The sequence below is a fragment of the Drosophila montana genome, unplaced genomic scaffold, assembly GCF_035044405.1.
Source record: "Drosophila montana isolate Dmon_TW-CO22-7 unplaced genomic scaffold, ASM3504440v1 contig_96_1, whole genome shotgun sequence".
NCBI classification, from domain to species: Eukaryota; Metazoa; Arthropoda; class Insecta; order Diptera; family Drosophilidae; genus Drosophila; species Drosophila montana.
Window position 1 is genome coordinate 32,383 of NW_026999253.1, and position 12,977 is coordinate 45,359.

A 12,977-nucleotide genomic window follows, 5' to 3' on the forward strand; every position below is an offset into this window, starting at 1 on the left:
TCTTATGTTTACATGGATGTTTGCTTATACTGATGATGCGGCTGCTGCAGAATCCAACATACTCCCCCCGTTGGAAGCCTGACTTTCAACAGAATCTTGAAGGGGCAGCAGACACAGCTTGTTTACGGCTTTTCGGATGATTCCAGCCGTTGTCTTCAGATCTGCTACACGATTTACTCCATCCCTCCCAGGGATCAAGTTTTCTACCCTACCAAGTGGCCAACGCACGGGGTGCCGATTTTCGTCTTTAACGAGCACCATGTCGTTAACGCACAACGCTTGTGTTTGAGTGCGCCATTTAGCTCGCTGTTGTAGTGAGGTGAGGTACTCTTCACGCCATCGAGCCCAGAACACCTGTTGTAGCTGTGTCACATGCTGCCAGCCATCCAAACGGTCGTAGTTTAATTTTGTCAAGCCTGGCTCGATGATGGTTGTGGAAGGGCCACCAAGCAGTAGATGAGCAGGAGTCAGGACATCTAGATCTGCTGGGTTCTCTGAAAGCGAGAGTAATGGGCGTGAGTTAACAATAGCTGTGATTTGGCAAGCAAGAGTACGAAGCTCATCAAAGGTAAGTAGAGATCGGCCGACAGACCGATAGAAATGGTGCTTGGCCAATTTCACTGCCGCCTCCCATAGTCCACCAAAGTGCGGAGAAGGGGGGGGAATGAATTTCCACTCGATGTCGGCTAGGCAGAACTGCCGAACTGCTTCCATGTGGGGATCGCTAAGAAAGAGACGTTTCAAATCGACTCATTCTTAGCTCCAACGAAGTTTGTTGCGTTGCCGGGCCAAATCTGACTGGAATTGCATTGAGTGGCGATGAATCGCTTTAAGGCACTCAAAAATGTAGCAGTCTATAGGTCCTAGCTAGCTTTAGGTGCATTGCCTTGCTGGTGAAGCTGATGGGCGGCCTCGTACGAACTTCCGACTTGTAGTAGAAAGGTCCGCAATAATCGATTCCAGTTACGGTGAACGCTCGAACAGCTTCCAGACGCTCCCTTGGAAGACTCGCCATCACGGGCTCGACGAAACTAGGCCTCGCTCTGAAGCACCTCACACATCTGCTGACTGCTTTAGAGACTGTTCTCAACCCACCAATCGGCCAATATTAAAGTCGAATTTTGGCTAGAAGTGCGCGGGGACCAGTGTGTAGATTCCTCTCCTGAAACTGAACAATGAGAGCCAAGGTGATTGCATGACGCCGAGGCAATATAATAGGATGTTGCGCATCATAGTCTAGAGATGAATTGCTAAGCCGGCCACCAATACGGAGGAAGTCACCTTCATCCAGAAATGGTGCAAGAGATGCGATTGAGCTGGATTTTTTCACATTTCCATGAGAGTGAATCTCCTTGATGTCATCCCACAAGTTAGCTCTCTGTACAGCCCAAAGAAGAATCCGAGTGCCGTGATGAATGTCATCAACAGTGAGTCCATGATGCCTTATACGCTTCAGGAATTTGTACACAGAGCCAAATGTGCGCTGCATGGAGCCAAATGAGTTTGTGTGCTTGCATCCTAGAGTTAAATCTGCATGTGGAGACTTAATGATCAGTACTCTTAATTCAATGGTTGGCGTTTCAGGCAGACAGGACGCCGGCCAATTTAGACGACCATCTAATAGATACGATGGACCATGAAACCAGAGCTCTGATTGGGCTAGGACGTCGGGAACTGTGCCTCTAGAAAGAATGTCAGCTAGATTTCTGTCCGTCGGAACATATCGCCACTCCATACTGGTAGTGAGTTCTTGTATGGCAGTCACACGATTTGCCACGAAAACATTAAATTTGAAGGTCTCATCTCTTATCCAAGTTAGGACAACGGACGAATCGCACCAGCAATAAAACTGGCTGACAAAGATGCCTGTGCGCTTGACTTCATGCATCAGATTTGCCAGCAGCTTCGCTCCACATAATTCTAGTTTTGGGACAGTCAATGTTTTTAATGGCACAACTCGAGACTTGGAGCAAAGGATACGGCTTGTGGCTAGAGGACTTCTGGCCACCACGTAGATGCAGGCCCCATAGGCATCCACACTGGCATCGCAAAATCCATGTATTTCAACATCAGCTCCTGCGAAGAGTACCACTCCGGGAAACGACACATGGCGAATGTTGCGAATACTGCTGCACCGCTCCCTCCAGGTTGCAATCGGCAAGCTTTCATCCCAAGTTAATTTGTCTTTCAAAGCTGTTGAAGAAAGATCTTTGCTTTAGTTATGACTGGTCCCAAAAGTCCAAGTGGATCATAAAACCGGGCAACAATAGATAGAACTAAGCGCCTGCAGGGTTTAACAGTAGAATCTAGAACAGAAAATGAAAATAACAACTGGTCGATAGCTGGATCCCATACAAAACCAAGGGCCTTGGTGACATCGCTTCCATCATCTAATTTCAAGTACTGTTCCCTATCTTCATAGGCTATTCCCTCGAGGACTTCTTGGTGACTGGAACACCACACGCTCATCAAAGGCCAACTGGTGCATTGCGCGCACGGACTAAATGATGCCGATTTGGTCCCGCATGTTACTGTATCCAATTTAAAGATTTCGATGTGCTTCTGAGGCGAGTCCCTCCACAGGATGCACTGGAAGTAACTATCAGGCAAAGTCACTCGGACACAGCGATACATTTTGAAAAATGTCAGCTGTCAGTGCAACAGGATATGTGCGCAAGCGAATGAGAATGTGAAACAACTTAGGTTGAATGATTGGTCCCGCCATCAGTACATCATTGAGAGAATGCCCAGAATCAGTCGTCGCTGAGCCATCGAACACAACACGCAACTTGGTTGTGGTACTGTCTTCCTTCAAGACGCAATGATGTGGGAGGAAGTATTTAGAGCAGCCACTCAACTCTGGACTAACTCGCGACATGTGATTCAGATCCAGAAACTCTTTGATGAATGCCGAGTACTGCTCCTTTAGATGCAAAATCCGACTCAATTTTCGCTCAAGACTGAGAAATCGACGATAAGCCTGGCCATAAGACTCTCCTAGAAGCTCTGCACTCCTCTTCAGAGGCAATCGCACTGAATACTCGCCGGATGATACGGGAGAAGTTATTGGCAAAGTGCTGCTTGCATTCCAACTCTTCTTTGGTGGCTTTTACCATAGGCTCTTCCACGCTTACAACTTCCAGACGAACGTCCAACTGACCAGCTTCGCTGTCAGGAGTGAGGCCAGCAGCTAACAACGAGGTACTGAGCAGTCTCTCGTACCCATCGGTCACGACCCAGACAAGACGAGTTTTTTGCAGAAGAGGTAGTTCTGGCAAAAGCACAATTTGCCCAACACACAAAAGCTCATAGAAGAGGCTCGCTCCAATTAAAAGATCCACTCGCTGTGGTTTATTGAACGCAGGATCAGCCAACCTTATGTTCGAGGGAATTTCCCAGTCCGATGTATCGATGATGAAGTTAGGCTGACTATCGGTAATTGTTGGAGTCACGAGAGCATCAAAGGTGGCCGAATAATCTGAGTTTTGTGATTTCATGTGAATTGTAACAGCTGATCCTTCAGTAGAGACGCTTGTGTCTCCGAGACCCATGACAACTGTCGAAGACCTGGTTTTCTTTAACTGAAGTCTTTGTGCGAAATGGGCTGTAACCATGTGCAACTGCGAGCCTGAGTCTAATAAGACCCTACAGGGAACCAAGGAACCAGAGCTTTTCTTTACCAGTACCACTGCAGTGGCCAAGAGCACAACACCAGACTGAAGACCTTGGACAGTAAGAGAGGTAGTGGAGTGAGAGTGTGTCGAAGTGGCACCGGTCAAATCAGACGATGTATGTAATGGTGTCGACGCTTCAGCTTCTGGTGAAGTAGCAAAATGCAGTAGGGTATGATGCTTTCCTCCACAAGTACGACAATGACTACTACTGCAAGACCGAGTTTGGTGTCCCTTCCTTAGGCAGTTATAACAAATTGCCAGTTTCTTGACTTCCTTATGCCGAAGGGATGGAGACAAATTACCGAATTTACTACATGTGTAGATCCCGTGACCAGATGCATCACAAAAGCTGCACCCATTTTGGTTAGTCTCAGCTACAAGCACTCTTTTGCTGTGTTGACATGGCATGTTGCACGCTCTCCAGCCTTTCCTTTCTACGCCTTTCCAGAAATGTGAAGAACTCATCGGCTGTCGGGATATTGTCAATGCCTTCGGACTCCTCCCATTTGGTCTGAGTCTGAGTGTCCAACTTTTGACGCAGCGTGTGCACTATTATGTATCCTGAAATTTGGTCAAAACTGACAAAGAATCTACCCTCTTGAGCCCAAGAATCTCATTTATGTGTGCCTGGAAAACAAGACGTTTGTTACTAAATCTTTTATTTAGAATATCCAGAGCCACACGATAATTGGCACCGACAAACTCCAACGATCGAACCGAATCCAACGCGGGGCCAGACAAACATGAGCGGAGATGTTGCAACTTTTCAATATTTGACAGCTCGGTATCCTTGTCGAGGTATCCTGTTGGCCAAGATCACGGTTTGGTTTGGCGATTCCTCATAACGAACGAAGGTTGAGTGGGACGGGCCGTTAGATTGACGTCGCTGCATATTTACGCGAACTCGAGCTTCAACCATGGCAATCAACTCGTCGAAATCTTCACGTAATTTGCTGCCAATTTCATAGAAATTCAGCTCCTCAAGCGAGTTATGCGCGGCATTAAAGGCAGACTTAGTTTGTGCAATTAACAATAGACGCACTTCTAAGTCGACGGCACAAGAGTTATTAATTTTATCCTCAGATAAATCACTATTGTCAATGCCTTCGGACTCCTCCCATTTGGTCTGAGTCTGAGTGTCCAACTTTTGACGCAGCGTGTGCACTATTATGTATCCTGAAATTTGGTCAAAACTGACAAAGAATCTACCCTCTTGAGCCCAAGAATCTCATTTATGTGTGCCTGGAAAACAAGACGTTTGTTACTAAATCTTTTATTTAGAATATCCAGAGCCACACGATAATTGGCACCGACAAACTCCAACGATCGAACCGAATCCAACGCGGGGCCAGACAAACATGAGCGGAGATGTTGCAACTTTTCAATATTTGACAGCTCGGTATCCTTGTCGAGGTATCCTGTTGGCCAAGATCACGGTTTGGTTTGGCGATTCCTCATAACGAACGAAGGTTGAGTGGGACGGGCCGTTAGATTGACGTCGCTGCATATTTACGCGAACTCGAGCTTCAACCATGGCAATCAACTCGTCGAAATCTTCACGTAATTTGCTGCCAATTTCATAGAAATTCAGCTCCTCAAGCGAGTTATGCGCGGCATTAAAGGCAGACTTAGTTTGTGCAATTAACAATAGACGCACTTCTAAGTCGACGGCACAAGAGTTATTAATTTTATCCTCAGATAAATCACTTTCAATACACTTGGCTCTCTCGAACAATGCAGCCGCCTTGCGCTTAAGAAAGGGCACCCTGTTTGCCTGCACATTACTTTTATTCTCGCCTTGCATCATTTTTTCACAAACGCTAATCGGAACACCAAAATTGTTTAGCTGAAGAACAACGCACAAATATGCGAACTGTGCAGCTGCTTATGTGCAAGCATATGTATATAAGCTGAGCCGGCGAATGACCGCTCAAAGGGAGAGCGCGAAAGTCACCTAGCGGTGTCTACGTATAGGCGAAATTTTGCGATAATTATGGTGGCACTTGAATAATTGCTGTGTTTTTTTGGCATTAGATTTAACACTGTAATATTATATCTCGCCGGGGCCTCCAAAAATGTTGAGTTACTAATGTTTTTTAGCAACTGTTTTAAAGCTTTTGCCAAGAAATAAAGTCAAATTTGGCGATTTACAACAACACGTTATAAAATAGTTTATTTTATCAAATTTACGTAAATTGCCAGATTATTTGGCTGTGGCTCAGAAACGTTCTTCGCTTCGCCTCGATCAACAACAAACAACTGACTAGATAGAAAAAATATGCAATTCATAGCAGCTGCGACAAGTGCAAGAGAGGCTTGCCAACCTTGTTTACAACAAACAGCTGTTTCACAAAAACTAAGATTATGACCTCTTCTTGTGTTTACATGAATGTTTGCTTATACTGATGATGCGGCTGCTGCAGAATCCAACAAGCACATTATTGTATACAAAAGCATTGAACAGCTAGATTAAATATGAAATGAATAGCAAATTGCTAAACAGACAAATATGATATCACTAAGATGAGTAACGACATGCCAGCCAAAGACAAGATAAACACTAAGATGAGTAACGCCCATACATTTGCATGCGACCCAAAATTCCTAGCCTGGTTTCTCATTTGGCTTTTCCTACCTCACACGACATGCCAGCCGACTGGCTGTTCGTTCTCCAAAAGCCTGACGAACGAATGCCGAAGTCGCGGCTTGCTGATGCTGACATGAGCAACGAAGTTAGTCGCCAGCCTGCCTTCAACAAAGCTGGTCGATGGTACTTGGCGTCTCTTCGTTTTCGAAGCACATTGTAATATTAAAAGAACACTAAAATAATAAGAATACTTAAACATACTTAGATTGTCAGGACCAATAAAATATGGTATTCCGGTAATCGATATCGAATTCCTTGTTTTTTGTGCAATTTTGGTAAATAATAAGAGCTGGACTCACCAAATTTGACATGTAGCTTTTTTAATAGTATATATACATCGAATACCTCTATTTATATAGCCATCGTCACCCCTCGCTTAAGCAACATAGATATGAATCAGATAAATAAACAACTTTAAACTACCCCCCCCATTTAAGCCACAATTTTAATGCATTTGTATTTTTGAGAATATTCGAATATTCTTGCATCTTCTAAACAAAATTTGAATATACATACACGCCCAGTTGACTTTCGCCCTCTCCTTTTTCGTCGGCTCATCTTATATACATACCCTTCTACATATGCAGGAGCACAGTTCGTCGCGTTTGTCTGTGTGTGTTGTATGCGTTTACAGTCTTACTGTTTTTGGTGTTCTGATTTAGCGTTTGTCAAAAAGCAATCATGCAAGGCAAGAACAAAGGTGATGTTCAAGCTAAAAGGGTGAATTTTCTTAAATGCAAAGTGTCTGCAATGAAAAGCGTATTGAAAAAAATGTATTAGCAGAGATAATTAATATCCGTCGACTTAGAAGAGTGCAGATTGCTATTGAGCAAACTAAGTCTGCCTAATGCAGCGCATAACTCGCTAAAAGAGTTGCATTTTAATGAGCTTGGCAGCACGTTGCGCGATGTTTTTGATGAGGGGATAGCCATGTATGAAGCTTGCGTTCGCGTAAATATTCGGCGACGTTAATGCACCGTACCACACAGTTCTTTAAGCCAAACGTGATGAATTCGGTACGATCATTAGAGTTTTCCGGTTCAAATTTTCGTGTGACCCTGGATATTCTAAATAAAAGATGTTATAGAAAGATTTTGTTTTCCAGGAAACAATGAGATTGTTGGTCTCAAGAGGGTAGATTACGAGACGGCTTCAAGACTGCGTGAATTCTCCGATAAGGTCAACTTTCATATGCGTGCGTTGCAGGCTTTCGTCAGTATGGATGCACACGCTCAGGATGCACACGCTGCTTCAAAATTGAGTTACAAGGTGCAGGCCAATTTGGAAGAGGCCACATATATTAACAACACCCCTCAGCTGACAACTTCATGGCATTTCTCGAAAGGTGCAGGCAAAAGCTGGACAGCAGGCAACATGATTATAGAAGGATTGTAGACGAGTATAACCAAAATCACTGCAATTTTTGTTATGCACCAATCTACAAATGTAAAAAATTTGAAAATTTGTCTCCATCACATCGTCATAAGGAAGTTAAAAATCTAGACCTTTCATTTAACTGTCAAAAAAAGGACATTAAACTCGGCCTTGCAGTAGTAGTCGTTGTGGTAGTTGTGTCTCGGAGACACAAACATCTCTACTATTGCCACTTAATATGAAGTCACAGCCTTCTGACTATTCAGCCAAATGTGATGCTCTAATGGCTCCGACAATTACATATAGTCAGCCCAACTTCGACATCAATATATCAGATTGGATAATCCTTCCAAACATTAGATTGGCTTATACTTAACAAACCACAGCGGGGCATTCTTTTAATTGGAGCGAACCTCTTCTGTGGTCTTTTGTTTGTTGTTTCGTTTGTTATAATTTTGACAGGATTACCGCTTCTGAAAAAGAGTCATCTTAGCTGGGTCATGACCGGTAGTTTTAAGAGACTGCACAGAACCTCGTTGCTGACGGCTGGCCTCACTCCTTATGGCGATGCTGGTTAGTTGGACGTTAGTTTGGATAATATCATCGTTTTTGTCCCATGGCCTGGCTTTGCATCTTTTTCGCAGCTTAGAATGAAAATTGGGTTGGCATTCGCATTTCCTGCTTTCTGCCCCTTTATCAAGGAGTTTCTAGATTTTAATCACTGGCCGCGAGTTTTTGATGGCTATGCGACGATTGATTCGGGATACTCACTTCCTTATTTTCCATTAATTATCTCGGCGTCATGCAATCACCTTAGCTCATGAAAGGAACCTACATACTAGGCCCCTCGTACTTCTATCCAAAATTCAACTTCAATTTTCGACGATCGGTGGATTAAGAACAGTCTCCAAAGCAGTCAGTAGAAGCGTGCGGTGCTTCAGAGCGAGGCCGAGTCTCGTCGAGCCTGTGATGGCAAGTCTTCCAAACGAAGCCGTTCGAGCGTTCACTGTAACTGGAGTCGATTATTGCATACCTTTCTACTATAAGTCGGAAGTTCGTATGAGGCCGCTCATCAAGTGCTACGTTAGCGTCTTCATCTACTTCACCAGCAAGGCGATGTACTCAGAGCTAGTCAAGGACCTATCGACTGCTTAATTTTTGAGTACGCTAAATCGATTCATCGCCACTCGTGGCGAACACAGCCAGCTTTGTTTCGAAATGTCAATTCACACTCATTACTCTCGCTTTCAGAGAACCCAGCAGATCTAGATGTCCTTATTCCTGCTCATCTACTGTTTTGGTGGTCATCATCGAGCCTAATTTAACAAAACTAAACTACAACCGCTTACATGGATGGCAGCGTGTTTGACAGCTACAACCATCACATCTCCATCACATCGTCATAAGGAAGTTAAAAATCTAAACCTTTCACTTAACTGCCAAAAAAAGGACATTAAACTCGGCCTTGCAGTAGTAGTAGTAGACACAAACATCTCTACTATTGCCACTTAGTATGAAGTCACAGCCTTCTGACTATTCAGCCAACTGTGATGCTCTAATGGCTCCGACAATTACATATAGTCAGCCCAACTTCGACATCAATATATCAGATTGGATAATCCTTCCAAACATTAGATTGGCTTATACTTAACAAACCACAGCGGGGCATTCTTTTAATTGGAGCGAACCTCTTCTGTGGTCTTTTGTTTGTTGTTTCGTTTGTTATAATTTTGACAGGATTACCGCTTCTGAAAAAGAGTCATCTTAGCTGGGTCATGACCGGTAGTTTTAAGAGACTGCAAAGAACCTCGTTGCTGACGGCTGGCCTCACTCCTTATGGCGATGCTGGTTAGTTGGACGTTAGTTTGGATAATATGCTTCGGTGTTTTTGTCCCATGGCCTGGCTTTCTATTTCGCAGCTTAGAATGAAAATTGGGTTGGCATTCGCATTTCCTGCTTTCTGCCCCTTTATCAAGGAGTTTCTAGATTTTAATCACTGGCCGCGAGTTTTTGATGGCTATGCGACGATTGATTCGTGATACTCACTTCCTTATTTTCCATTAATTATCTCGGCGTCATGCAATCACCTTAGCTCATGAAAGGAACCTACATACTAGGCCCCTCGTACTTCTATCCAAAATTCAACTTCAATTTTCGACGATCGGTGGATTAAGAACAGTCTCCAAAGCAGTCAGTAGAAGCGTGCGGTGCTTCAGAGCGAGGCCGAGTCTCGTCGAGCCTGTGATGGCAAGTCTTCCAAACGAAGCCGTTCGAGCGTTCACTGTAACTGGAGTCGATTATTGCATACCTTTCTACTATAAGTCGGAAGTTCGTATGAGGCCGCTCATCAAGTGCTACGTTAGCGTCTTCATCTACTTCACCAGCAAGGCGATGTACTCAGAGCTAGTCAAGGACCTATCGACTGCCTAATTTTTGAGTACGCTAAATCGATTTATCGCCACTCGTGGCGAACACAGCCAGCTTTGTTTCGAAAAGAATAATTGGCTTCGCACTCTTGTTTGTCAAATTACAGCTAATGTCAATTCACACTCATTACTCTCGCTATCAGAGAACCCAGCGGATCTAGATGTCCTTATTCCTGCTCATCTACTGTTTTGGTAGTCATCATCGAGCCTAATTTAACAAAACTAAACTACAACCGCTTACATGTATGGCAGCGTGTTTGACAGCTACAACGGGTGTTCTGGTAAATCTGATTCCTTACAAGGTATCTCACGTAACTGATCTGAGGACCACGTGTGAAATCATTAAAAGAGCCGAAAATAAATTGTGCCTGCTGCCCCTTAGGGAGTCCGTGAAAAGTCAGGCTTCCTCTGAAAAGAGTATTTTGGAATCGTCGTACACATCATTTATGAAAACAGCTGTTCGTTGTAAAAAAGTTGGCAAGTCCTCTTGCACTTGTCACAGCTGCTATAAAATGCATTTTATTTTATCTCATGCACTTTTTCGGTGGTGGTTGATTTAGGCAAAGTTCACAAACTGTTCTTAGCCACAATCAAATAACTTGGATAAATCAATATAAATTTCGGTTAACAAACGCATCATAAAGTGTTGTGAAAAGCAAAATTATTCTTGAAATATTGGCAACTTAACAGGAATTGTTTGTTTGATTTCTGAACTCTTATGGTTTTGGTAGATGAAGGTTCAGGATATCCCCTAGTCGGGAGCTCGTCTCACTTGTTTCTATTAATTTTTGAAGCATCCCACAATAATCCACATTGTTGTTGTTTCCTATAAAGTGTGCAGTGACTTGACGGAAAGAGTTTCAGGCTGAATTTTCATCTGATGACAAGGTGGATTAAAATTAAAGTTTAAGCTAATGTTCAATCGTCTCAATATTATCATCCATCGTTTTAATTGAAATCAAAGACAAAGCGGATCGCACAAGAAAAAACACGTCTTTTTGTTTCTATGGGACTTATTATTTTTTTATTTTTTCTGGTCTTTTACTCCGAGCTCATTGAATAGGAGTAGATCGGTGTTGTTTCAAAACATTGATAGCTTACCCAGCCGCTCGTGCTTGTGCTTTAGACTTTAGACTTACTTGCAGTTGACTAGACTCGGCGACACCCATAGGGTTTGAATATAGTTTTGCATATACCCGTTAACCGTTTGCCCAAATGATCGTTAGTTCTGCGAATGCTTTCATTCTTATGTTGATCATGTTGCTTAAAGGTTTTTTAACGGCGATTGTGTCACTAATCTGCGGGCACAATGTTTTTCAGCTTGGAAAGTGGGTTGCTGTATTTAGCAACTCCTGGATGTAAAATGTGGTCAAGAATTTTTGAGCGAAACTTAAAGTTTCTTTGCATGAAAGTTGATTTTCATCATTGGACTAATATGGATAGAAAGCGTTTGTGTTCCTTATACAATAGACATCAAACTCATTTTCAACTGACTATAAAACTAAAGACATGGAGCTTAAGATAGTTGTGGTATATTTAAGCTTTCCACGGCAGGAAATGGGTGGAATACTTATGTCCAAAATAAAAAATAAATACCACTGACTTTATTATAAAAATTGCGATATATTCCTCTTAAGACCAAATACAGATTAAACGCACTTTTAATACCGTGTATTGTACTTACATTCGCAATTAAATTTGAAATTTTTCTTTGATCCCATTATAAATGGCAATAAAAAAGTTATTGTTTCAGATATATAAGGAAGAAGCATTTTTTTTACAGTTGATATAGCCGATTCTCTTTCTGACAGTAGGCAGTTAGAAATGCTTATTAAATATTCTTGCGATTCCAGCCCTTTATTTATGACATCGACGGAAATTTGAAGTGCATCCTTAGTCGTGGCATCAGTTACAATTCTAGACACCTTAACTTTTAAAGCTTTTTGCTGTGCTGCGTTTTCTCTAAATGGCATTTTAATTTTAATGCTGAACCCTGTGAAAAAAAAAATGTTCTTAGTTGATTAATAATATTAAAGCTCTCCATGGATAAGTCGAATACTCTATAATGTTTGTTATAATCATCACAGAATACCCTGAACGGTTCATGCAAGGCATAGTTGGTTGAGCAAAATTAAAGCGATAAGGTGTAAAATAACGTGTTGGTCTAGTAGGGATAGAGAAATTTAATTGAATTAAATAAATATAACACCATTAATTAAGGAAGGAAGATTAATCATCAAAAGTCCACTGAGGTATGACGGTAACCGCACACGAGGATTCCAAGTGGAACGACGAAGGGCAAACAACAAGAATTGTTTCTGTACGGATCAATTCCGTCTTAATGAAAAGAATATTGTGGCGACGATACATGAATCATACTCTACGAATAGGTCGTACCAAAGATATATAAAGAGTCTCCTTCGACCATCGATTTATGAAACCCTAAACAATTCCTTATTGACAACGGTCTTAACATGTTCTATTGACACGCTCGATCGGTAAGCTATCAAGAATGTAAGAAATCAATTGAGAAGGGCCTATAGAAAGTCATTACCCTACGTTCGGAGCAGCTTAAATTTAATTCAGTCTGGATTTTTTTCTTAAGCCCATCGATTACTAGCGAAGCAAACTCAAGTGTGTTAGTGGTTGTAGATCTGCGCTTCACGAACCCATGCTGGGAAGGTGAAATAATAAAATAGTGTAACGCATAGGAGACATCTCCGACACCATGAAGTATGTATATTTTTGATCAGTATCAACAGCCGAGTCGATATAGCCATGTCCGTCGATCTGTTTCTATGCAAACTAGTCTCTCAGCTTTAAATCTATCGTAATGAAACTTGCAGAAGTCACTCT

At 42.5% G+C, this 12,977-nt stretch overlaps 1 protein-coding gene and 1 long non-coding RNA gene across 2 annotated transcripts in view; both read right to left on the reverse strand.

Moving 5' to 3' along the window:
- Window positions 1-1,108: 1,108 nt before the first annotated feature.
- Window positions 1,109-2,634, reverse strand: LOC135440397 (uncharacterized). Its single transcript, XM_064699518.1, has 2 exons — window positions 2,361-2,634; window positions 1,109-2,193 (listed from the first exon to the last, which is right to left on the reverse strand). The coding sequence occupies exons 1-2, from the start codon at window positions 2,632-2,634 to the stop codon at window positions 1,109-1,111; spliced, it is 1,359 nt and encodes a 452-aa protein (XP_064555588.1).
- Window positions 2,635-11,724: 9,090 nt separating this feature from the next.
- Window positions 11,725-12,977, reverse strand: part of LOC135440395 (uncharacterized) — a 72,967-nt gene continuing 71,714 nt past the window's right edge. The window contains exon 2 of the long non-coding RNA XR_010438294.1: window positions 11,725-12,114. This is a non-coding gene — a long non-coding RNA (uncharacterized LOC135440395). The remainder of the gene's footprint in view (window positions 12,115-12,977) is intronic.